This window comes from Astatotilapia calliptera, chromosome 20 (genome assembly GCF_900246225.1).
Source record: "Astatotilapia calliptera chromosome 20, fAstCal1.2, whole genome shotgun sequence".
Taxonomy (NCBI): Eukaryota; Metazoa; Chordata; class Actinopteri; order Cichliformes; family Cichlidae; genus Astatotilapia; species Astatotilapia calliptera.
The window spans coordinates 3,844,569-3,868,035 of record NC_039321.1 but is presented as its reverse complement, the minus strand read 5'-3'; the positions used below and the strand labels follow the sequence as shown (position 1 = coordinate 3,868,035).

Sequence of the window (23,467 nt, the reverse complement as noted above, 5' to 3'; positions counted from 1 at the left end):
GAGGCTGTTGTTACCCTGGACTTGAGTCAGCCAGTCTGGTTGGTTATAGTGCTCAGAGGCGCTGAGGGAGGTGTTGAGGAAGACCAGCAGCAAAACCAGCCAATAGAAAGTTACGGATTTGACGGCAGTGCGACAGTTTCTGCGACAGACTCGGTTCCAGCGACGTAACGTCCGACTGAGGCAAAGAAAGAGAGTCGTTCAGGTGAAGGTGAGTCTAACGTGCTGACTTTAGTCTGCTGAACCTCTGAAGGTCAGTGAACTCACCAGCAGCCGATCTTCATCATCTGAGCACTGAAACATAACATTTTTTGTTTTTATGTGAAGTTGTTCCTGAAGGGGGCACTAAAGCAAGAATCATGTGATGTACGAACTGAAAGTGTGCGTGTGTGTGTGTGTGTGTGTGTGTGTGTGTTACCAGCAGGCCTGGCAGCAGTTGGTGTGCTCCTCATCGATGTTCTCTGTGTTTTCAGACGCCGTTTCACTGGCAGGAAGACTCGCTGAAACACACACAAACAGACAAATATTAATAAATGATCAATGCAAGTCAACAATCCTGCTTCTTAAAAAATGTGGCACTTATTAATTTCTATACTGTCAATATATTTTATTTGTTATGCAAACAAAAATATAAAGTATAAAATATTCATATCTTATTCATACAGTATATCTCACAAATTTTTCCCTCTCCGATTGATGAAAGCTGACGTTTCCCGACCTCCTCAGTGAATCTATACTGAGGTGAATCCAGCTGAACGAGCTCGGAGAGTAAGTCTGATCAGAAACAGGGTCAGATAAATATGAGGACAGAAAGAGACCCAGATATTTTACAGGGACAGCGAGGATGACGTTTGCATTTAGACTGAGAGATGTACAAACTGCACAGAGCTGTCTCTGTGATAATACAACTCATATATACTGTACATATTATGTGTGTGATTGTGCTTCTATTAATCGTACTGGTGCATCATTCTGTTAACACAGCCACCTTATTATAGGAACCAAAAATAAATCTCCATAATGTAGGTCCCTGTGTCAGACAGATACCTTCTCCAGCTGTTGTTGGATTTTACTGTATCTGCTCTTCTGGTAAAAAAATGTTTTTGGCCTGTGTGGCTAGTTTCACAGTTTATTATGACTCGCACATCTGGACATCGGTGAGGGTTAAAGGGGGATGTCGTTGCATTGACAGGTGTGTTGAAGCTGACACAGTTCAGGTAACTAAACTGGACCTCTCCACCATGTTTGTTGTGCTGGTGTCTTGTAGAATTTTAATAGAAATAGGTAACAGCTGCTTGGGCTGCTGTGTGGTAAAACCATCAAAACAATGAGTGAAGTTCCACAGTCTCTCTCTGCACTCTTAAATATAAGAAATGTAGCTTCCTAACATAGCTTGCTAGCCTCAGCTCATGACGTTGCACCTTCTTATCCTAACAAGGTCACTTCTGGCACTAAAAATCCTCTGATGTGATGGAGACACAACAGTGTTTGCATGTGTGTCTCACCATGAGTTTCGTTGGAGTGACTGAACCATCCAAACTTCCCTCTCTTCTTATCAGCCAGATCGCCCAGAGATGGCCCTGAGAGAGAAAAACATTTATTATTAAAATAAGCAGCTTAAAATGAAATACAGAGAGAGCGCCAGCCTCGTGTGGCAGCCAAGCCAAACACAAAACGAACTTTTTGACAATGACTTCAAACCAAATCAAATGAATTCAAAGTTATTGCTACGAGCAAAAATAAGAAAATATCAAGAATTCCCAAAGTAATGTGTTAAGAAATAAATATATATTCGTAGTGCTTATTTTCTGTTTATATTGTTTTACAGTCAGGCGAAATGTGGATATTTTCTCTGACACAAATGTTATTTAATGTTGAAACTTACAATCAAACCAAGCAACCAAACAAAAGGCTTAACAAGCATCTACCTTACATCACATTTCTGGCTCGTTTGGTTTCTGCTGTTGTGCTTGAGATAAAGACACAAGCAGAGAAACTGATGGTTTGGAGAGCAGGATACAGAAAACAGTTTCCATCTAACAGCTCAGTGGAGGTTTGAAACAACCTGCTAAAAAACACAGGGAGCTGCCATATTTAAAGCCACTGTACTGTATTTGGGCTCCTGCAGCTCCTCTGATTGGACTCAGTCATCTAAACGATTTGTGTGAAAATGACCATTAAAATAAGACAGCTGAGGCAGTTTCTGCATAGTGATTAGGATGCCACATGTTCCAAGGTATCCTAGGTCCTTTTTTGGCTTGAGGCCCAGAGATGCTGGAAGAGGGCCTTAGGTGGGGACACCTGGGTTACTTTGGTGAGACCGCCCCCTCCCCCCTGACTCCAGACAAGCAGAGATGGATAATAATATGATCACAACTAATGTTTGGGACCAAATGTCACACTGGAGACCTAAAGGAGCCAATCTGAGTAAAGAAACCCACGACAGTCCACCAAGAAGAAACCATAGTGTGCCCAAGCCTTACGTGGGTTTCCGTCCTCGTCCAGTTCATCCATGTCCTCAGCCTGAGTGATCCAGTCCATGTACCCACACAGATCCTCCTCCATCTGCTGCTTCTCTCGCAACTTCTGGAAATCTCCACGAGCCTTTGCCTTCTCCCTCTCCTTACTGAACTCTCTGCAGCATCCACAACGATTCAGACATTTAAAACTCCTCAAAAATCATCATCACGGGAAGAAGTGTTCAGATGCTTCACTTAAGCAGATATTGAACAATGATGAGTGTTGAGAACATAAAATATTACCACTGCTATTACAAGTTAGGCCTGTATTCATAATCGGGGCTAAAAATATATTTAAGATAAGATGTGCTTAAACTTATTTGAACTATATCAGAAACTTCAGCTGTTTAACCCTGAATAATGCCTCAGATAAGAATGAGGTTTTTACACTATTAAATGCATCTAAAGTGTCCTTTTATTTGCCTAAGTATATATATATATATACACACATATATATATATATATATATATATATATATATATATATGTGTGTGTATATATATATATATATATATATATATATATATATATAAATGTGAACAGCTTTTGTGTTTGGAGATGACCGACCCGCTGAGGACTCCCAGAACGAGGTTGAGAACAAAGAAGGAGCCAAAAATCACCAAGCTAACAAAATACACCCACGGCAGCTCAAACCCAATGGCATCGTTCATCTGTGCACAGACACAACAGAAAGAGAGAAAACACAATGAAAAGTGAGCACCTCTTATGTTTTTGGACAGGCTGGTAAACATGACACCACAATGCATTTTACCCAGTACAGCACGTCAGTCCATCCCTCCATGGTGATGCACTGGAACACGGTCAACATGGCGAAGAAGAAGTTGTCGAAATTTGTGATTCCTCCATTGGGACCAGCCCACCTTCCCCGACACTCTGAGCCATTTATGATGCACTGACGGCCATGACCAGCAAACGCACACGGCACCGGGTCATCCTCCACATAATTATCTGAGGAATATTCCATTTAAATTCAGTTTTATTTTTATATCCCCAAATCACAAGAACAGTCACCTCAAGGCGATTTGTATTTAAGGTAAAGACCCTACAAGAGCAGAGAGAAAGCCCCAAAATCTAATCGACCCCTTCTGAGAAACCACTTGGCAACAGTGAGAAGAAGAACTAAGTTTTAACAGGAAGAACGTTTTAGCTTCTACAGTCATCAAAAAATAAGCAGGATCTGTGTGAATGTGTCCTGCATTGTGTGTTCGATCATACCGGTTCCTATATAGTAGCAGGTCCTGTGCATGCGTCCGATGAAGAGCTCCAGACCGATGATGGCATAGATGATGATGACGAAGAGAACCAGCAGAGCAATGTGAAGCAAAGGAACCATCGCCTTCATGATGGAGTTCAACACAATCTGCAGACCTGACAGACACACACAGCTGAACATGTGGACAACCATTGACCATGCACACAGTGAGTCCACGCCAAAGTCTAGGAAACTTACTGGGGACTCCAGAAACCAGTCTGAGGGGCCGCAGGACTCTGAAGGCTCTTAGAGCTTTGACATCCAGACCTCCAGGTTTCCCAGGCATGTGATGGGTTGTTGCTTGCTCGCCACTTGACTTATGAGTCATTGTCTCCAGGACAACACTGAACAAGCTGTGCGGAAAACATCAGAAGAAGAAAAGGAACATCAACCTTTATGATCTAGCTCATTGAAATGTGGGCTTCAGTTGATCTCAGTTAGACCAACATCTGAGTTTGACCAGTATACCTTGAACATCACACAAGTGTTGTTTCCAGCAGCTGCAGAAAACAATGATGTCATTCATGTATATATATATATATATATATATATATATATATATATATATATATATATATATATATATATATATATATATATATATATATATAATAGAATAGAATAGAATTCAACTTTATTGTCATTGCACATGCACAGGTACAGGGCAACGAAATGCAGTTTGCATCCATCCAGAAGTGCTTTAGTGATATAGATATATTACAATATATATTAGCAATAATATAGATATGTGAGTATATTACAGAAATGGGTCTATTATGGTATGTTATAATGTACACGGTATGAAGTATGTTGTGAATATTCTATAACTATAAGTATGTACAGGCTGTAGTGAGTACAAGCTATGTACAGGATATGAACAGGATATAAATATGAAAAACTATACAGAATATGAAATAAATAACTTTACAGAATCTGAGATATACAGCTATACAGAAATGGGAACTATGCAAGTTGTAAACAGTTGTAGGATTAAAGATTATCGAATGTACAGAATGATTATTTACACAGAGCTATACAGTAGTGCAGTTAAGATAAGTGAGGGTGTAGATAGTTTCTACAGAGGCTATATAAAGTGCTAGTGGTTGTGAGTGGTGGTTCAGTCCATGTTATTATTGTGTGTTTGAGGGTACAGTTGTCCATTGTGGGTGTGTGTATGTTCAGTCCATGAGTTTAACGTGGGTCAGATGTCAGGAGGCAGAGTTCAGGAGTCTGACAGCTGTGGGGAAGAAGCTGTTCCGGTACCTGGTGGTCTTAGTCCGGAGGCTCCTGTGGCGCCTCCCAGAGGGCAGGAGGGTGAAGAGTCCATGTGATGGGTGACTGGGGTCTTTGATGATTTTCCCAGCCCTTTTCAGACACCGCTTCCTGTAGATGTCTTTTATGGCAGGAAGTGGTGCTCCGGCGATGCGCTGGGCAGTTTTCACGACCCTCTGCAACGCCTTCCGGTCCGAGGCAGAGCAGTTCCCGTACCAGACTGTTATACAGTTGGTCAGGATGCTCTCGATGGTGCAGCGATAGAAGTTCACCAGGATGTCTGAGGACAGGTGGTTCTTCCTCAGAGTCCTCAAGAAGAAGAGGCGCTGGTGAGCCTTCTTGACCAGCTTGGAGCAGTTGGTCGTCCAGGTGAGATCCTCGGAGATGTGGACTCCCAGGAACTTGAAGCTGCTCACACGCTCCACAGCCGTCCCCTTAATGTGGATGGGTGGATGTGGGTCAGCATTCCTCCTGGAGTCCACGATGAGCTCCTTGGTCTTCTCAGTGTTGAGCAGCAGGATGTTTGTGTCGCACCACTCAGCCAGACGATCCACCTCCTCCCTCCCTCATCGTTGTCACTGATGAGGCCAATCACCGTGGTGTCATCTGCAAACTTAATGATGGTGTTGGAACCATCAGCAGGTCTGCAGTCGTGGGTGAAGAGGGAGTAGAGGAAAGGGCTCATCACACAGCCTTGTGGTACACCGGTGTTCATTGTGATGGTAGATGAGCAGCGGTTATCCAGCCGGACATGTTGGGGGCGGTTGGTCAGGAAGTCCAGTAACCATTTGCAGATGAGCGAACTGATACCCAGGTCTGTCAGTTTCCTGATGAGTTGTGAGGGGTGGATTGTATTGAATGCTGAACTGAAGTCTATGAACAGCATTCTGGCGTAGGTGTTGTTGTCCAGGTGTGAGAGGATATATATATATATATATATATATATATGTATATATACATGCTCGGGTCCTCTACCAGAGGCCTGGGAGCTTGAGGGTCCTGCGCAGTATCTTAGCTGTTCCCAGGACTGCGCTCTTCTGGACAGAGATCTCCGATGTTGTTCCTGGGATCTGCTGGAGCCACTCGCCTAGCTTGGGAGTCACCGCACCTAGTGCTCCGATTACCACGGGGACCACCGTTACCTTCACCCTCCACATCCTCTCGAGCTCTTCTCTGAGCCCTTGGTATTTCTCCAGCTTCTCGTGTTCCTTCTTCCTGATATTGCTGTCATTCGGAACCGCTACATCGATCACTACGGCCGTCTTCTTCTGTTTGTCTACCACCACTATGTCCGGTTGGTTAGCCACCACCATTTTGTCCGTCTGTATCTGGAAGTCCCACAGGATCTTAGCTCGGTCATTCTCCACCACCCTTGGGGGCATCTCCCATTTTGACCTCGGGACTTCCAGGTTATACTCGGCACAGATGTTCCTGTACACTATGCCGGCCACTTGGTTATGGCGTTCCATGTATGCCTTGCCTGCTAGCATCTTGCACCCTGCTGTTATGTGCTGGATTGTCTCTGGGGCATCTTTACACAGCCTGCACCTGGGGTCTTGCCTGGTGTGATAGACCCCAGCCTCTATGGATCTTGTGCTCAGAGCTTGTTCTTGTGCTGCCATGATTAGTGCCTCTGTGCTGTCTTTCAGTCCAGCTTTGTCCAGCCACTGGTAGGATTTCTGGATATCAGCCACCTCCTCTATCTGCCGGTGGTACATACCGTGCAGGGGCCTGTCCTTCCATGATGGTTCCTCGTCTCCCTCCTCTTTCTTGGGTTTCTGCTGCCTGAGGTATTCACTGAGCACTCGGTCAGTTGGGGCCATCTTCCTAATGTATTCTTGGATGTTCGTTGTCTCATCCTGGACTGTGGTGCTGACACTCACCAGTCCCCGGCCCCCTTCCTTCCGCTTAGCGTACAGCCTCAGGGTGCTGGATTTGGGGTGAAACCCTCCATGCATGGTAAGGAGCTTTCTTGTCTTTATGTCAGTGGCTTCTATCTCCTCCTTTGGCCAGCCTATTACCCCAGCAGGGTACCTGATCACGGGCAGGGCGTACGTGTTGATGGCCCGGATCTTGTTCTTACCATTCAGCTGACTCCTCAGGACTTGCCTGACCCTCTGCAGGTACTTGGTGGTTGCAGCTTTTCTAGCGGCCTCTTCATGGTTCCCATTCGCCTGTGGGATCCCCAAGTACTTGTAACTGTCCTCTATGTCTGCAATATATATATATATATATATATAAAAAACAACCAGATGACACCATTCAACTCCCCCAGAGCTCGTCCCATCAGCCTTTTGAACATTGCAGGTCTATCTTTCAGGCCAAATAGCATAACCTTAAATTGAAAGAGGTCCAGATAAAGGGAGTTATCGTGCTCACCTCAGGGTTCATTTTCACCTGTAACCTCTATAGACAAGACAGCAGCAGCACTATCCTGTAGTTCTCGTATTGCCTAAATACGTGCAGTCCATCAAACGTCTGTCACAGAAGCTGATCAGGTGGCAGGAAGTTAGGTGGACATTCACCTTTTTCCAGCAGAGAGAAGCCTCAGACTGGGTGAACCATGACCCATTAATCATCATGTGATAAACAATTGCAGACATACTGTACGGACAAAGATTATTTCTGAAACTGTGCGATTAAACTCCACTGGAAGGACTGAAAATGCTTAAGTTTGGATCCAACCTTCAGTCCAGGAGGTGGGGAGTGCCATCCTGCTGCTTCACACACGGCTGCAAAACACCACCTGTGCCTGTTGGAGGCCCAGTCTGATAAAGCCACTCCATCTACGGTCCCTCAAGCTGGAGGGAAGAGAGACTCTGCAGTTTGTGATTCTGCATTAAAATGATCACAAACTGGAACAGGAGGAAACCCCAAATAAGAATGTCTGACCACACAAACAGATTAGATCAAGATGTCGCTTATTTCCTACTGAGGCAGATTAATTACTTCCTGAGTAAACAGAGTAAAAAAAATATTAAAGCTATGAACCTGCGATAACCCCCCTTAACCTCCCCTGGGATCCTTCAACACATTTAGACTCGCTGAAATCCACGATCTTTCTACAGCTATCAATAAAACATCCAATGAAAACTGCCTTTAAAGTAAATCCAGCTTCAGAGACAGAACACAAATCAAACACTGAACTCCTACAAGAACTCCTGAGTGTCCCACATATAGCATCCTGACTGTAAAGTGGAACATAGCTTCCTCAGGCTGTGTTACCATGACAACAGGGTTTATCATCATCATCATCACCATTATCAGCCTGAGGACATCCAGTCGCATCAGCGTCCTGCAACAAGGACACGAAATAACAAAGAGAACCAAGGTTAGGACCTGCAGGACTGAGTGTGATCTCAGTCAGCGACTGATCGGAGGAAATGACTCAGAGCTGCTGCCAACCTGTTAAACTACTGGGCTGTATTTACCATATGTAATAATAACTATTCAAAAATCAGTAATCTAAGTCAGCCATTTCTTTTGGCTTGTAGAAAGGCAGAATATATGCTGCAGATTTTACAGATACTGCACAATAAAATTTGATTCAACATGATGCAACACAGCAAAATTTGCAGCAAATCTTCCATCTTTCTACCCATCCTCTATCATAGTGTGAGAGGTGTGGCACTCTGGATGATACCCACAAAGCAGGGCCCGTGCATCTGGTGGATTCAAACCCAGGACCCTCAGCTCTGGGCAAAATCATCAGCAACTAAAATGACAACACATCACTCAGATGTCTAAGAAGAACCATCTCTGCAGCTCTGGAGTACCAGAGGTTCAGGGTTAAACAGCGTGTTCCTGCAACGCATCAGGCTGCTTAGGTTTCCTGGATGAGTTCAGTCCACTGTGTAGAAATCAGAGGTCAAAAGACAGAACCTGCAAACTGAGTGAAACTATGACATCACCGCTGGGCCTGAGCCTGATTTACTGAAAGTCTTCTGCAGTCAGATCAGATCTACTGCTGCAACATGCAGAGAGCAACAAAGAAAAGGATCCCAGAACACGGGGAACCAACAGATCCTAAAAGCCTACGGTGAGAACCATCTTTTGATTTGCTTACCCAACTATGACGATGACAAAGTCGAGCAAGTTCCAGCCGTTGCGGATGTAGGAGCTGGGGTGCATCACCAGACCGTAGGCCAGGATCTTTAGGAAGGTCTCCACGGTGAAGATGATGAGGAAGACATACTCCACTTGTTCCTGAAACACATAATATGTTCCATGTCTGTGTGCGTAACCCGGTAAACGTGGACGTGGTGAATTTGTGAGTATTTCGGAGAATTACCAATCTGTCCTCATCTCTGACACACACACACACACACACACACACACACACACACACACACACACACACACACACACACACACACACACTGGTCTTCCTACACTTATGAGGATCATTATCAAATGGAGGCATTATCGTTCACACGACATCGCCACAGTGGGCAGATCCACGTGTTTGATGTGGCAGATGTTTTAAACCCCTCCTCACGCAACCCCAAAGGATTTATTTCTCCACCAGCGGATGTGTAAACCACTACACTCTTGAGCCTCCGACAGCCACAATATCACACAAATGACCTTCACTTTAAGACCTGTCCTCACAAAGACACTTGTGTACAGGGCTCATTTTTTTTCTGCTGGCAGTTATCAACTCTAAATCTCTCTTAAACACACACAAAATGTTTTCATTTCAAATACATGTTTGACTGTATTACTTCCTCATTATTTACTTTGTAGCGACAGGCGAGAGGAAGCATTTTCATGCTTCACTAGTTGTAGACAGTATCTGTGACACAGTATAAATAACCCAGTTTTTATGACAAAAATAATAACAAATCCACATCTAGGTTCTGAAAGCATTTAACAAATGCGTTCAAATATCATCAGTAAGTTTCAGTTGTTAGCAAACCAACCCAGTACCGCAGCAAAGCGTGCAATAGACACGGGACACCACTGAGTCCATTTCATGCTTTGGAGAGGCAAAGCGTGAAAGAAATTGCATTACCAGCAGGGGGAGATAATATATTTAAAGCCACAAAGTTGGTAGTGAGCAAAAAACGTATGAAGTATATTCCAGGGTCCTTAATTGCAGGAAACGATTAAGCTGAGGCACCTAAAACATATATAGATGTAAATTGTTAATAATGCTGTTTAAAGGGTTTCCCGCGGTTTTCCCTTTCATGCTGCTTGTGTAAATCTCCCCAGGCAAAACGTGAAGTGGAGACGCTTTGCTTCTCCAAAACGGTGGACCGGTGTCTATTACATGCTCTGTTGTGATATTAGGTTGAGCCTATTTCCACTTTCAGAAGCTACAAAACTATAATAAATAATAATAATGTTGTAGCTGAACAGCTAAGCAACAAACTGAAAATAAAAAGCAGCAGAGTGCTGTTGCAGATTCAGCCAGTAATCCTCTGCAGGTTTATCTCTACCACAGACCACTGAACATTAAACTCTGTTTCCACAGTGGATCCATAAATATCAGCCTGAGCTCCTTTCACGCCGCTTGGCTAAACATGTAGTTACTGTGATTTGTGTTTGTCGAAATAGGCAGAGATGTCACTTCAGCACAAAGTGGCTGCCTGAACAGCGAGTACAGTTCAACTGTAAGTGAAGATCGAGAGATGCAGACATAAAGAGGAGAGTGAGGAGAAGCCGAACCATCAGAGCAGAAACTCCTCAGATCTGATCACAAACCTGTCAGTCATCTACTGCATCAGCATCCATGACCTATGACTTCTACCACAGGAGCAACACACAAAGTGGAGCTGAATCTGCAATCAGTGCACAAACCACGGAGCAACTTCTGGGGCAAAAACACACTCAACACAAAAAAAGTAGAGTCAGTATTTACGAAAGAGCACAGTGACAGGACTGCGTGAAAGGAAACCCAGAGACTTTTTTTTCTACTGACACTGTTGCATGTGTATTTCTGGGCGTAGGTCCTGTCTCAAAGTGCAAAATATAGGGAGGAGAAATAAATAATGAAAACTAATTTAATAATATTTGCAAAACACAATTTATTGCAAATTTCTCATTAAAAAAAACACAAATTTTTTGCTTAAAATTAACAACAACAACAACAACAATAATAATAATAATAATAACAATAATAACAATAATAATGATGATGATAGATTGACTCTGCCTGTGTTTAGAAAACAGTGCAACTTTTGTAAATCACCCATGAACCTAATAACTGAGCACTGTTCGTGTATTGCGCTTGCACGCTGTTTTCCCCGTGTATTAAATCAAATGCCAAAAACTGAAGTTCTTCTAATGGCCACTTGAGGCTGTCTCTAAAAGTCAGTCCATGTCCGTAGTCTCCGAATTCAGCCATGGAAAGAAATACGTTTAGAACCTGCAACAAAAATACCTCTAAAGCGAACGACCAAGCAAACACATAACAAACATATAGCAGGTGTTTTTGAAACTCATCTGTTTGGATTTTCTGACAGGTGTGTAGATATAAGCAACTTTAGTATCTTATATCTGCTAAACTGGACCTCTGAACTGTGTTTATGAAAAAACCCCTGCATGTACTTGTGTCATATGCAGCTCATCCAAGTAGTTTTATTTCAGTTTTGGTGAAAAGTGTTATCATTGGAAGGTTATGTATTTCTGTGCATTGCACCCATATAGTTTATGGATGCTGCTTCTATCCAAGCTTGCGTGATTGGTTGATTGCTTAGCAGTCCTCCCTGTAGTCCAAATATGGTAAATCCTTCTTTGGAGCTTAGATTTAGCATGTCATGCATTTCACTTTCATTCCCACTACAGAGACTGACCGAGGAGAACTTAGCTTAGCTTAGCATGAAGACTAGAACCAGAGGGAAAGCACAGTACAGCTCCAGGAAACTAATAAATATCACCAAGTCCAAACTTCCATGTTTCTGTTTGATGTGAGACTACAAGGTCTCTATGGTTGATCATGACATGAGAAATTTTAACTACCTGAGTCCAGTGTGTTTGTGACTGTGTGTCTTATCTCACCAGATCATGGTTGGTGGAGTTGGAGTCATCCTCAGGAAATGGTTTGGAAACTCCCAGGGCGACACAGTTTGCAAAGATGGCCAACAGGATGAAGATGTCAAATGGCCTGAGTTACATTCAGGAAACAACTAAAAACAAGCTTTGTTTTTGACACGAGGACTCAATTTTAACCACTCCATGACATTTTCGCAGACCTATAAATCGTGTAACATCATCGGCATTACATGAGATTTTCTCCTGTCACCTGCTGGCTCTGGAGATATATTAAGGAGGACCTGTTCTGCAGATGTCCAGCTCTATATTTCAATTCTAGGACTCTAACAAAGTACTTTTGGATGAGTATAATTATATATTAGCCCTTTATGCAGCCCAATTATACCCCGAAATTCTGTGCAGTTAAAATAATCTATTAATATATATATTTTGTTTGTGTCATTGATTATAAACTGACACTCGACAATAATCTATCCAATAAAAGAAAAAAGAAAAAAGAACATTTAAGCAGCATTATAAGTATATGGCAGAAAATAACATTAAAAAAAGCAATAAAGTCATTTTTAACCTGGGACTAATTAACCTCTCCTTACGGTCACAGTAAAGGATACTTCCACTCAACAATATGGAGCGCAGCCCGTCTGATTGGGTTGTTGAGTTTCAGACAATATAATGCCCGGGGAGCACGCTGGACCTGATTAGTGCCCTGCACCTGAGGAGGAAGTGACATCAAGCATGTCATCAATAGCATCATCAACATTGGTAACTCTTTTATTGTCTTTTATTTTGCCTTTCCAAAAAGGGTTCAGGTCAGCAGCTCCATATTATAACTGAAAACCTGCCGTCAGACCTTCCACCTGCGTGTTTAGCGTGTTTTCTCACCTGTTTCTTAGCGTGTTGTCCTCTTTTTCTCTGCGTTCCTGTTGAACTTGTGGTCGAGTGAAGCGTGTCTGTTCTTGTCATCCTCACACCTCCTTCGTCCTCTCCATCCAGCTCTTGATCCCACTCCGCATTACTCTCCTCACCTCCTCCTTCTTCTCTGTCCCCTCTTCCATCCACCTCTCCTCCCTCCTCCTCTTCCTCACCTTCGCCCCCTCCTTCCTCCCCATCCACAGCTTTGGCGTAGCCATTACGACCAGAACCTGGAAACGCAAGAAATGCACAGAAAAATGTCAAAACCTACAAGACTTTTCCAGTTTTAGCCTATCCATCGATAAATCCGTCAATAACCCATCCATCCATTTTCTTCCATATATCCTGGCTGGATCACAGGGGCAGCAGCCCAAGCAGAGAGGTCCAGACCTCCCTCTCCCAGGTCACCTCCTCTAGCTTATCCAGGGGAACACCGAGGCGTTCCCAGACTGACAGATATGAGAGCGATATTGATATAAACTCCTTCAGTTAGGACATGCCTTGAACAACTCACTCAGGAGGCACTCAGGAGGTGCCCTAAACAGATGCTCGAACCAGCTCAACTGCCTTCTTTTGACAAGGAGTAGCGCCTCTACTCTGAGCCCCTCTCAAATGACTGAACTCCTCACCCTATCTCTAAGACCCAACCATTTTTCGATCAGCGATGTTCAGTCACTGCCCAGAGCTCGTGCCCACAGGTGAGAGGAAGATGAAGATCGACTGGTAAATTGAGAGCTTTGCTTGTGTGCTCAGCTCTCTCTTCACCACGACAGACCTTTGTAGCTTCCGCATCACGGCAGACGCTGACTGCATATTTTTTATCCAGTGTATTTGGATAACATTGTCTCTCAGCCTCACATAAAACTGCAGAAGAAGAACCAGAATCTAGTATTTGCTGCTGATCTTCATGTCATAATAATATCCACTTGTTACGTCTGTTATCATTAGCCATTTCCAGGTCCAACTACTCTTTCAGTTCTCAAAATCAAGCAGGCACTGAGGCACAAAAAAAAGACTTTTAATTTAGTTCAATTTAGTTCTTTTTATATAGCTCCAAATCACAACAACACCTCAGACAAAAGAACCCAAGAACAAAACTCCCAAACACAAGTTAAGTTAAGTGTAACATAGTGTTTGCTGTGCAGTGCAGCGAAAAGTTCTCAGAGCTTTACATCGAAGAAATCAAACAGCCTCTCCATAATATAATAACATATACATAATATAGGCATAATATACAAGAACCAACTCGACAGGAAAAGACTCAGCTGCACATCTGCACCTAAAGGTCAAAGGTCCCCCTTTCGTGGATTCCAGTGTTTACATTTTTGACAGAGAAGACAGATGGTTTGAAAGAGGAGTTAGGTCGGGCCTTTGGATGTGTCATATGTATGTGTATTTAACTCCAGGTGTTTGTGGCCATGAACCAGTCTGTCTGTAACACACGTGTGATTTTTCCTTTTCTTCTGACCTCGCTACAAGGTCAAAGAGGAGAGAAGCGTGACACGGAGAAAAGAAATTAGGTAAAATGAACCGTGAGGAAGAGAAGGAGAGAGATGTGATAGAATCCAGAGGAGGTGAAAAAAAGAAATTATAGTGAACAGCTGCGACCTAGATCTGTGTGTGTGTGTGTGTGTGTGTGTGTGTGTGTGTGTGTGTGTGTGTGTGTGTGTGTGTGTGTGTGTGTGTGTGTGATGTAGGCTGGGATTGATGTGTTGGTACCTGAACACACACGCACACACAGACATGTTTGTCTTAATATACCTAAGAGGACCTCAACACTGAACCTTGAAACCAAGTCAAACCCTGAAGCAGACGTAAATGTCCTCAAAGGGTAGGAACATCCACAGGTCCTCTCAATGATAGCAAAACAAGGACACACACACACAGATCTACCTCTCTCCATTTAGTCCTTTCCTAGAGTTCCTGTATTTCCCAGTATGCATTGCTTTTGCATCCAGCTGCCCTTTATTTACCACGCAGGTAGAGACGGTAAGAGCAGAGTGGGGCTGATGGATGCCTTCATGGTCAGTGGGAAAAAACGCCCTCACACGTATTAAGCATCAAACAGTTTATTTGTGCAGCCTTGTCTAAACATGTTTCTTATATTTTGTGGGTGAAGATGAATATTTGTGTTATTATTGTAATTTGTTATTATGGTTTTGTAGAATATAATATAATAATATATTATTATTTGTTGTTTGTTTTTATAGAGCCTGTGTGGTGGAAAACCTCTATACAAAAGAAAAAAATATATACTAATCTCAGTCCCAATTTTATTATTTTCTCATAAGGCTTACTTTAATCTGTACGGAGGCAGCGTATACTGTAAGTATATATCACAGAGATATTATTTATATTGACTGTGAAAGGACATATTGACAGTGCTCACCAGACAAAGAAAGGCTGTCCAGTGTGGTTGGAGTGGTAGAGAGGACAAAAGGGACACATTTACAAAAATTGCTGATCAAAAGCAAATTTAAAACAAAGTCAAAACAAGCAAAAACCAACGTTAGACCAATGCTTACTGGGCAGCTGGGTAGCAAACAACCATAGCACAACCAAGAACATCTAGAACCATCAATTAACCGGTGTTGAGAATTTCATGCAAAAATAATACGACTCAGTTTCCCAACACAAACAGTTTTTCAAAACAATACGTTTCTCAACTCAGCTTTTATTCCTGTTAATAAACTTAAAAAAATAACTATAAAACAGAAGGTCTGTTTATTTATGAGCCCCCTGAGGTCTAAGTCATTATATGCGCCAACTCTAACACTAGTCCTATTATGCACTTCAAGACAGCAGCACCAGCTATTGCTATCAAGTGATGCTTTGCAATATCAAACTAAAACAAATACCTGAATCCCAAATATCTACTGATATGATCTGAAATACAACACTAAATATGAATCTGAATGTTGTTGTTTTTGTTTGTATTATTGTACATAGTTTAACAGAGTCATTATCTAATTATAAAATATCTGAAAAGCTCATTAAATGCCAGCTTAGTAACATGGTAAAGGAAACCTGGAAAGTGTTCCTGATATGAAATGTGCACTGAAGAAAGGAGAATTATGGTCCTCATCAGAGTTAAAGAGGATGTTAGGTGTAAGACGGGTCTATTTTATGATGGACAGATAATTTCTGTACGAGTCCTTTGATTTCATTAACAGGTGATGCCATCCTGGTTGCAATACTGTAAAGAAGCATTTCTGCTGTACACATTTTAAAGCAGAATCGTGGTTTACTTCGTATTATTACACTTTGCTTTTGTTTTTATTTTGCAAGAGTTCAGAAAAGTCCTGTTAAGCATTTTCGCTGTAGAGACCTTTGATTCCTATAGCAGATCTGCGTAGTTACTAGAAAAACTTCTCACCGATGCATTTGGTCATATTCTGCTCTGAGCTGCATCAACGTATGATGACAAGTTTTTATGTTTTAGGAAAATAAAAGGACTCAATTGAAGAGCTGGTGAAGCTGCTTCACCCGCAGGACAACAAGAACCATCCAATTATCCCCGAATTATCCCGAGTCAGCTTGCATCATCGAGAGGACAGTGAGTGTGTGTTCAGGTACTTGTGTCTTTGTGGGGACCAATCCGATTTTACTTATATTTGTGAGGACGCTGTAGCCAGTCCTTACTTTTAGACAGATGTTAAAAGGTTGAGTGTTCAGACCTGGTTTTATAGTAAAGACCTCACATAGTACAAAACATTTTTTTTAAAGTTAAATGGATCTTTTGGCAACGGATGATGTGAATTTATTGAAATTCTGGACATTTTTTACATACATTTTCTAAAGTAAATTCATAGAGAAGATGAGAATCGTTCTTAAAAAACTGAACGAGTTTCAGGTTGGCATTATTTTAATGATGGTCTTCGCAAACATGTGTGAGTGTGTGTGGTGTAGTGGTACATTCCACGGCTCGCACAGAACTCTCCATCCGCCTTGTTAACTTTCTACTTTTCACTGCCCATTCTCAGTGTGAGTGTGTGTGTTAGTGTGTGTCACGCTACCCTCCAGCCTGGTCCAGCTGGAAGGTCATCAGTTCAGTTAGTGAATGTTGGAGCAGTTTTTTCTTCTTCACTGCTCACAAACACAGTTCTGCAGCAGCAGCCATGCTCAGTTCTCTAGTCAGTCCAGTGAATATTATAATGTTTATTATCTGATAAATCATCCAAGTGCTCAGATCGCCTCCTACAAAACACAAGCTTAACTGTGTTAATTGTGAAAGTAGATTCATTCTTGTTTAATTTCCTTAGAAATTATGCTAAAATGTTTCAAAATAAGCAACATCAACAAAGCTGAGATAGGAGCTATTTATCTTAAATAAAATAAAAGTTATAGAAGAGATATTTTGTTCAGTTTTTACAAATGCTCCTGTGTACTCCTGTTAGCAACATTAAAGCAAAGACTTCACTTAGTTATTTTAAAACACACTGCTGTTGAGATTAAAAAAATAATAATAATGAATTTAGTTAATTTCATGCATTTGATTTACCATGACCATAGTAACCTTTACTCTGTTAGTCTTTCTGGGCTTTTTGTTCTATAATATATACACTATACTTTCTACTATATGAATGAGGAATGGAAAAAAATGACAGCAAGTCTGAATGCTATTGTTGCGATTAAATTGCAGAGCTTGAAAAGCTTTTTGGATCCTTTTTGATGGAACTGATTTCAGGGCGTTACAGACTTTTAAGGACTTACAGATTTGTTGCGAATAACTTTTTTTAAATAAAGCCCTGAGGGTGAGATATTAAAACATGGATTTCTCAGCCTTCAGAAGAAAAAAAAAAAAAGAGTGACATCTGAGAAATCAGACAAGGGTGGATGTGAAAAGATAGCACCCTTCAGGTCAACATCAAGGAGCCATCAGTAACAAATCAGCTGAACTAAAACAACTGAAAGACTCCTGTCAGTGTCTCAGAGTCCAGCTGGATCAGGATGGACCAGCCTACTCGCCTTAAAGGTTACTTGGGGGTTTAAGTTGTGTTAAAATTAACTTTCTTTCATGCGCTCAGAACAAAAGGAGGGATTAACTCTACTGCCACAGCAACAGATGAAGTTATATGGGAAATGCTAATTTCCATGACGACGTTATCAGAAAGTCCGTGAAGAGCATCTTAATTCAGTGAGCAGAGAGCAGAAAGTCTGATCCTCCTATATCAGGATCAGGAGGATTAAACTGAGTCCCTCTTAAAAAGATGGAAGCCACAACCTCCAGTAATTTCATCCCACCTGAGCTCTGAGGTCAGACCTGACAGAGATCTGAGGTTCTGTAGCATCCCTCCATCTGCAGATATAATGGTTTTCATTGTGCAGGAACGCCTACGTCAGTCCGGACTGCACACTTTATGAAGAAAGTAATGAAGAATTTTACAGTTCCCACCTGTTTTCATAACTGTTTACACTGAAAACATCATTAATGGAGTAAAAAACAGATCCAGAGCAGGTGGAGAGTTCAGTAACCATATCCATTCATGCAGAGCTCATGGTTAATTCTTGAAGAACCAAGCTCAGCCAGCAATCGTGACAGCTCAGCTGACCTCAACACCAGCCCACATCAGCTATGCTGGTAACCTTCTGTGCCCTGGGCTACAAAGTAAGCTCAACATAGCCAGGATATCATTCAATTATCTGGTTTCACTTACCCTAAATCAGCCATAAGGCTAAGGGTTAAAACTGATGGCGGTGCTGGTATGGTGAAAACTGGCAGATGTTACAGTGAATGGCTGTCCTAATATTATATCTTAAAATGTGAGAGATTTGAAGGGGAACCAAGACAAAGTGGCTAAAATGAACTCAGAACTGAAATTGATATTTTTGCTCCAGGGGAAAAGATTTGGATCAGGGTGCTTGATCGTAGGGAGTCATCTGATTGTTGGAGTGTTCTCTCTGCTATTGCCTATTATGGTCTTTACCTTTAGCACTTTGATGTGTTTAGTTGAATTGAAAAATTGAGGGTAAGAACACTGAATCACAGACAGTGTGTTGCACTTTTGGAGGAGGATGAGACTGATGCTGGTGACGTAGACCAGCGGTCCCCAACCTTTTTTGCGCCACGGACCAGTTTATGCCCGACAATATTTTCACGGACCGGCCTTTAAGGTGTCGCGGATAAATACAACAAAATAAAACTAGTACCGGTACCGAAAAAAAGAAAATTTATTCATAACACACGTAAAAAGACCCAGGAAAACCGAGTAAATGATAAAAACGCTAACAGAATAACGCTGAAAACCGATAAAAACCCTGAAAACTATACATTTCACACCTGAGCCTCAACTCTCGCGGCCCGGTACCAAACGACTCACGGACCAGTACCGGTCCGAGGCCCGGGGGTTGGGGACCGCTGACATAGGCACACAGATAACAGGTGGCTCAGCCTGGGCAAAGTGCTAAAAATAGTCTGGGACCTGAAAGCAGAAAATCAAAAAATTTGTGAGAAGAAAGGAAGATCTTGAATTTGCTGTCTGGATTAATTAAAGGACTAAATAGCAAACTGTAATGCAAAGGCCTATTTACACATGGTAAATGGACTCCTTCTTATATAGCGCTTTGCTACTCTCCTGGAGCACTCACTGTGCTTTATACAACATGTCACGTTCACTTTCTTCATGGCTAACATTCACACACATTCATACTCCAGCGAATGCATTAGAGAACAGCTTGGGGTTAGTATGTTGCCCAAAGGAGACCTGGCATGCAGACATCCATGGATGGAACCACTAACCTTCCAATCAGGAGATGACCCGTCTACCTCCTGAGCTGCAGCCACACTTTAACTCCAAAACATAGTCACACTCACACACCAGCGAAACAGTCGACAGTGAAAGAAACCACAACATCAGGTGACTGCCTAAGCTGGTACTCATCAATGTTATGAGGCCAGTAAGTTTTCAAAGCAATGTATGGACTTCAAAACAGCTGAGAGTGAAATGCACATCATTTCATTCCTTGCACTTGCAAAGAGGAAAATGCATCCAGTGGTGTTCACCTTGAACTCATTGACCTGCAGTCCGATTCACTGCTGGCAGAGCACTTCAAGCCAATATTTCTGCTGGATTTTTATTCTTCTTTCAGAAAGGACAATTTCTCTATATAAAGAGAGATGCTCAGAAGATGTTAGCTCTCTTTGCATCTACGTTCATTTGTGAATAAAAACAACTTTGAATCTCTTTGAATCTTTCCTCCATTTCAGGCTATTCGTACTACCTCTGACATATTCCATGTTGAATCCACTGTCAATAATGCCTCTTCTATTCATGCCACTGCTGTCCTTGTCTTTAGGATTTCTAGAACACCGCCATACATCAGAATATAAATTGCTGCAGATGATATAAAAACCTTATTTTGACTAAAGTGGTCCTTACAGAGACATAATTACAGTTCTTGCTATTTGCCAGGAGGTGAAGTAAGAACTCACCCTGCAGAGTCCTCATGTGCTACTTAAATGGGCACTCATATGGTAATGATATTACCTTTTTAAAACAACTTTAACATCTTTTTAATTGATCTAAAAGGTCCTCGAGGAGAACATCAGTCTCAGAAACACACGATATCGATCATTCCCATATGGAAAAGAAATAGTAAAAACTTACATGATTCACTCATGAAAGTGGCCACTTTCTCATTACTTTCATATATTGTTTTAGTAAGTATCCAAAACATTCAAGTTTCATTATATAATTTTTCAAGGGATCTTATATCTGTTTTCACTCTCGTATGCTTTTCATACAAGTTTCACTCAAGACAGATACAAACTTTATAAGATTTATATATATCTTTTCCATATGGGTTGTTAACTGTCATGTGTCCTCAACCATTTAAACTTTATTGGAATATCCTATTGCAGACCTGAGTAACTTAACTGAGCATCCACTGATTGAAAATCTGTCAAAATAAAGATTTACTTTGACCCACTGCTATGTTTTTATGCTGCTTTACGTTTACCTGCAAAAACTAAATTACGTTTGTGAATAAATCAGCTCAAGCTCAAATGAGACTGTTTGTTACTGAGTGTTAATAATATGATGCCCCCGAGGAGAAAACATAAACAAGCAAAAGCCCAAACATTAAAGGAGACATGCTCCAAATGCAGGCAGCAGAAACAGACTCATACAAGCAGGAAACACATGCACAGAGAAACAGGTGCTGCTTTAGGATGTTAGATGTCCTCAGTTTGGATGAAGATGGGTGATTCCAAGTCACACATATGTGTGTTATTTTCTATATGGAGCATTATGTCACCAGGTTAGAGCTATTAGAGTCATCCTTCATGGTAACAGCGTAACTCCAGAGATGACCAGCTGATCAATGTTTACCTGAGGCTCTGACAACTCTTTAGGGCTCAATGTGGCACATATGCATATATAAAACTTCACAACATGACATGAAGCAGAGTCATCCTTTTTAAATTGCCATGTTTTGGATTTCAGGGCTACCATATCTGAGATCTGAGGCCTGCCTTGTTAAGAAGACTTGACCACTGTTAGCGTGTCCACACAGATGCACAACTGCATCATATCCAGAAACACAACATAAAGCACAACGATAAACACAATCCAACAGCTTTAGATGCTGCACGGCTGCATCCAAGCAGAACAGATCACTGTAATCCAGTAAAGCTGATCAGGCCACAGCGACGAGGTGGTCCTCTGCCTCCACGATTCACTGCACTTATAACAGTAACATCTACAGCTACACATTCACATACAATGCTCTTTGTGCAAGGAGGAACAGGATGAGCGCTGCCAGAACTACAAAAATAACCTCCAGGATAGCACTGGTGTAAACATTTCTGACCACACAATCATAAACAGACTTCATGAGGGTGGCCTGAGGGCCCAACATCCTTCAGTGGGCCTTGTGCTTGCTGCCCGGCACCGTGGAGCCCGATTGGCACTTGCCATAGAAGGCCACGGGCACAGTGCTTTTCACCCTATGCCGCAGTCTAGGACCAGTTTCTTCTCCACGAACCCCCCTCCCCCTCCTACCCCGAGTCACATGGCACATCTATGACATATTCTTTACACCTCAGTGGACAGCGCAGTTTCCCCAATGAGTGATGTTCCACACAGTAAGCAGAAAACACCCCTTTGAAGTTAAGCATTAAAAGCACTCTGTCTGGTTCCTGAGCCTGGATTACAAACCAGACACAGTAAAAAAAACACAAAGACCAGACCTTAAAGAGCTGCAGACCCACAGGTTGATTCTACTGCAAATCTGTTTTTTAGATCAGAGATCAAGTTCATCTCATTTCATCAGAGAGAAACTGTGAGGCTGAAAAAATGATTCAGTATATCTGGTTTTCTTTCATCATCACCTGACTGACAAACTCAGGTTCAGGCACCCAGAGCGACCAGAACTTGTGATGCAAACAACTTGCTGTTGAAAAATCAATAAAAGGAAATGAAATTAATTAAGCACAAAGAGACTGAAAATAAGCACATAAAGGCCACAGGTAAAAGCACGACAACTGTGAAATGACCACAAAAGATTAAAACGTGGACAAACATTTAGCGTGAGGATCGTGTTCTCCAGAAAGTGAAGATATCAAAGCTCAAGATCTCCTCGTGCCTTCAACGTGACCTAAATGATCACAGCAGCTTCTAAATCTCTAAGGTGTGCACAGATGTGCTGTATGAAGCTGAAGTTAGTAGAAAAGAAACACAAAGATCACGTATTGGTTTGAATCTCTGCTCTACACTGCAGCATCACACACACACACTCACACACAGGATTTACGGCTGTAGGGAAACAGGACATAATGATAGGAACCATTAGTTCAGGTGATGTGAAGGGAATCAGATGGTAAACTGGACCAGATGTTTCACGTCCCATATTTACTCTTGTGCTGTTTGTTCAAACTTTTTATTTCTATGTTATCAAATGTGCCCATTTAGAAGATTTAAAAATTCTATTCGTGAGTTTCTTTGGAGAGAAAATTTAGTTTTAGTTTCAGATCACTTCTGCATTTCCCATAACTCTGCGGGGAACAAATAAAAGCCAAATGAGCTGTAGTCGATTAATCGCACAGCTGTGACCTTCATACAGAAAAGCTGTTCCAGTCTGGCTCCAGCTGAAACACAGAAATCTGAACTTTAACCAAGTGATCCACTGACAGGTTCACTGAGCGCTTACTTCGGTGGTTCTCCTCGTACATCTTCGCTGATGCTCAGCGCCACACACCGATGATCATCGTCAGTCGATCCGAGCTTTCATCAGTTTCCTGCCGGTTCCGTCATCAGCTGCTTTATTCCAAGTCACCAACAACTTATCCGCATTTCGCTGACAAATGCACCTGAAAATTAATCCACCTTTCTTCTGATGCAGCTAAATTTTCCGATTCATCGATCAATTAATTAATTAATCAACCTCCAAATGAAGTTAAAAAGTATGAAGAAAAAAGGATAAATCCAGACATGCAGCGATCGAGGAGGTGAATTCAGCTTCTTTTTAAGCTTCGCTTCACTAATCTGACTCTCTTCAT

At 42.0% G+C, this 23,467-nt stretch overlaps 1 protein-coding gene and 1 long non-coding RNA gene across 2 annotated transcripts in view; one reads left to right on the top strand and one right to left on the bottom strand.

Annotated features, from left to right (window-relative positions):
* The window catches only part of cacna1fb (calcium channel, voltage-dependent, L type, alpha 1F subunit), a 49,163-nt gene extending 25,696 nt beyond the window's left edge, over nucleotides 1–23,467 (bottom strand). The window contains exons 1-14 of the mRNA XM_026153617.1: nucleotides 23,119–23,467; nucleotides 12,940–13,199; nucleotides 12,669–12,769; nucleotides 12,064–12,169; nucleotides 9,128–9,267; nucleotides 3,988–4,142; nucleotides 3,753–3,905; nucleotides 3,289–3,485; nucleotides 3,084–3,187; nucleotides 2,481–2,632; nucleotides 1,503–1,577; nucleotides 416–497; nucleotides 265–291; nucleotides 15–175 (exon numbers count right to left, since the gene is read on the bottom strand). Coding sequence (XP_026009402.1) covers nucleotides 15–175; nucleotides 265–291; nucleotides 416–497; nucleotides 1,503–1,577; nucleotides 2,481–2,632; nucleotides 3,084–3,187; nucleotides 3,289–3,485; nucleotides 3,753–3,905; nucleotides 3,988–4,142; nucleotides 9,128–9,267; nucleotides 12,064–12,169; nucleotides 12,669–12,769; nucleotides 12,940–13,199; nucleotides 23,119–23,140 — 1,735 coding nt within the window. The 5' untranslated portion in view covers nucleotides 23,141–23,467. The remainder of the gene's footprint in view (nucleotides 1–14; nucleotides 176–264; nucleotides 292–415; nucleotides 498–1,502; nucleotides 1,578–2,480; nucleotides 2,633–3,083; nucleotides 3,188–3,288; nucleotides 3,486–3,752; nucleotides 3,906–3,987; nucleotides 4,143–9,127; nucleotides 9,268–12,063; nucleotides 12,170–12,668; nucleotides 12,770–12,939; nucleotides 13,200–23,118) is intronic.
* Nucleotides 108–543, top strand: LOC113013044 (uncharacterized). The gene is made up of 2 exons (XR_003270785.1): nucleotides 108–208; nucleotides 471–543. It is a non-coding gene; the product is annotated as an uncharacterized LOC113013044 (long non-coding RNA).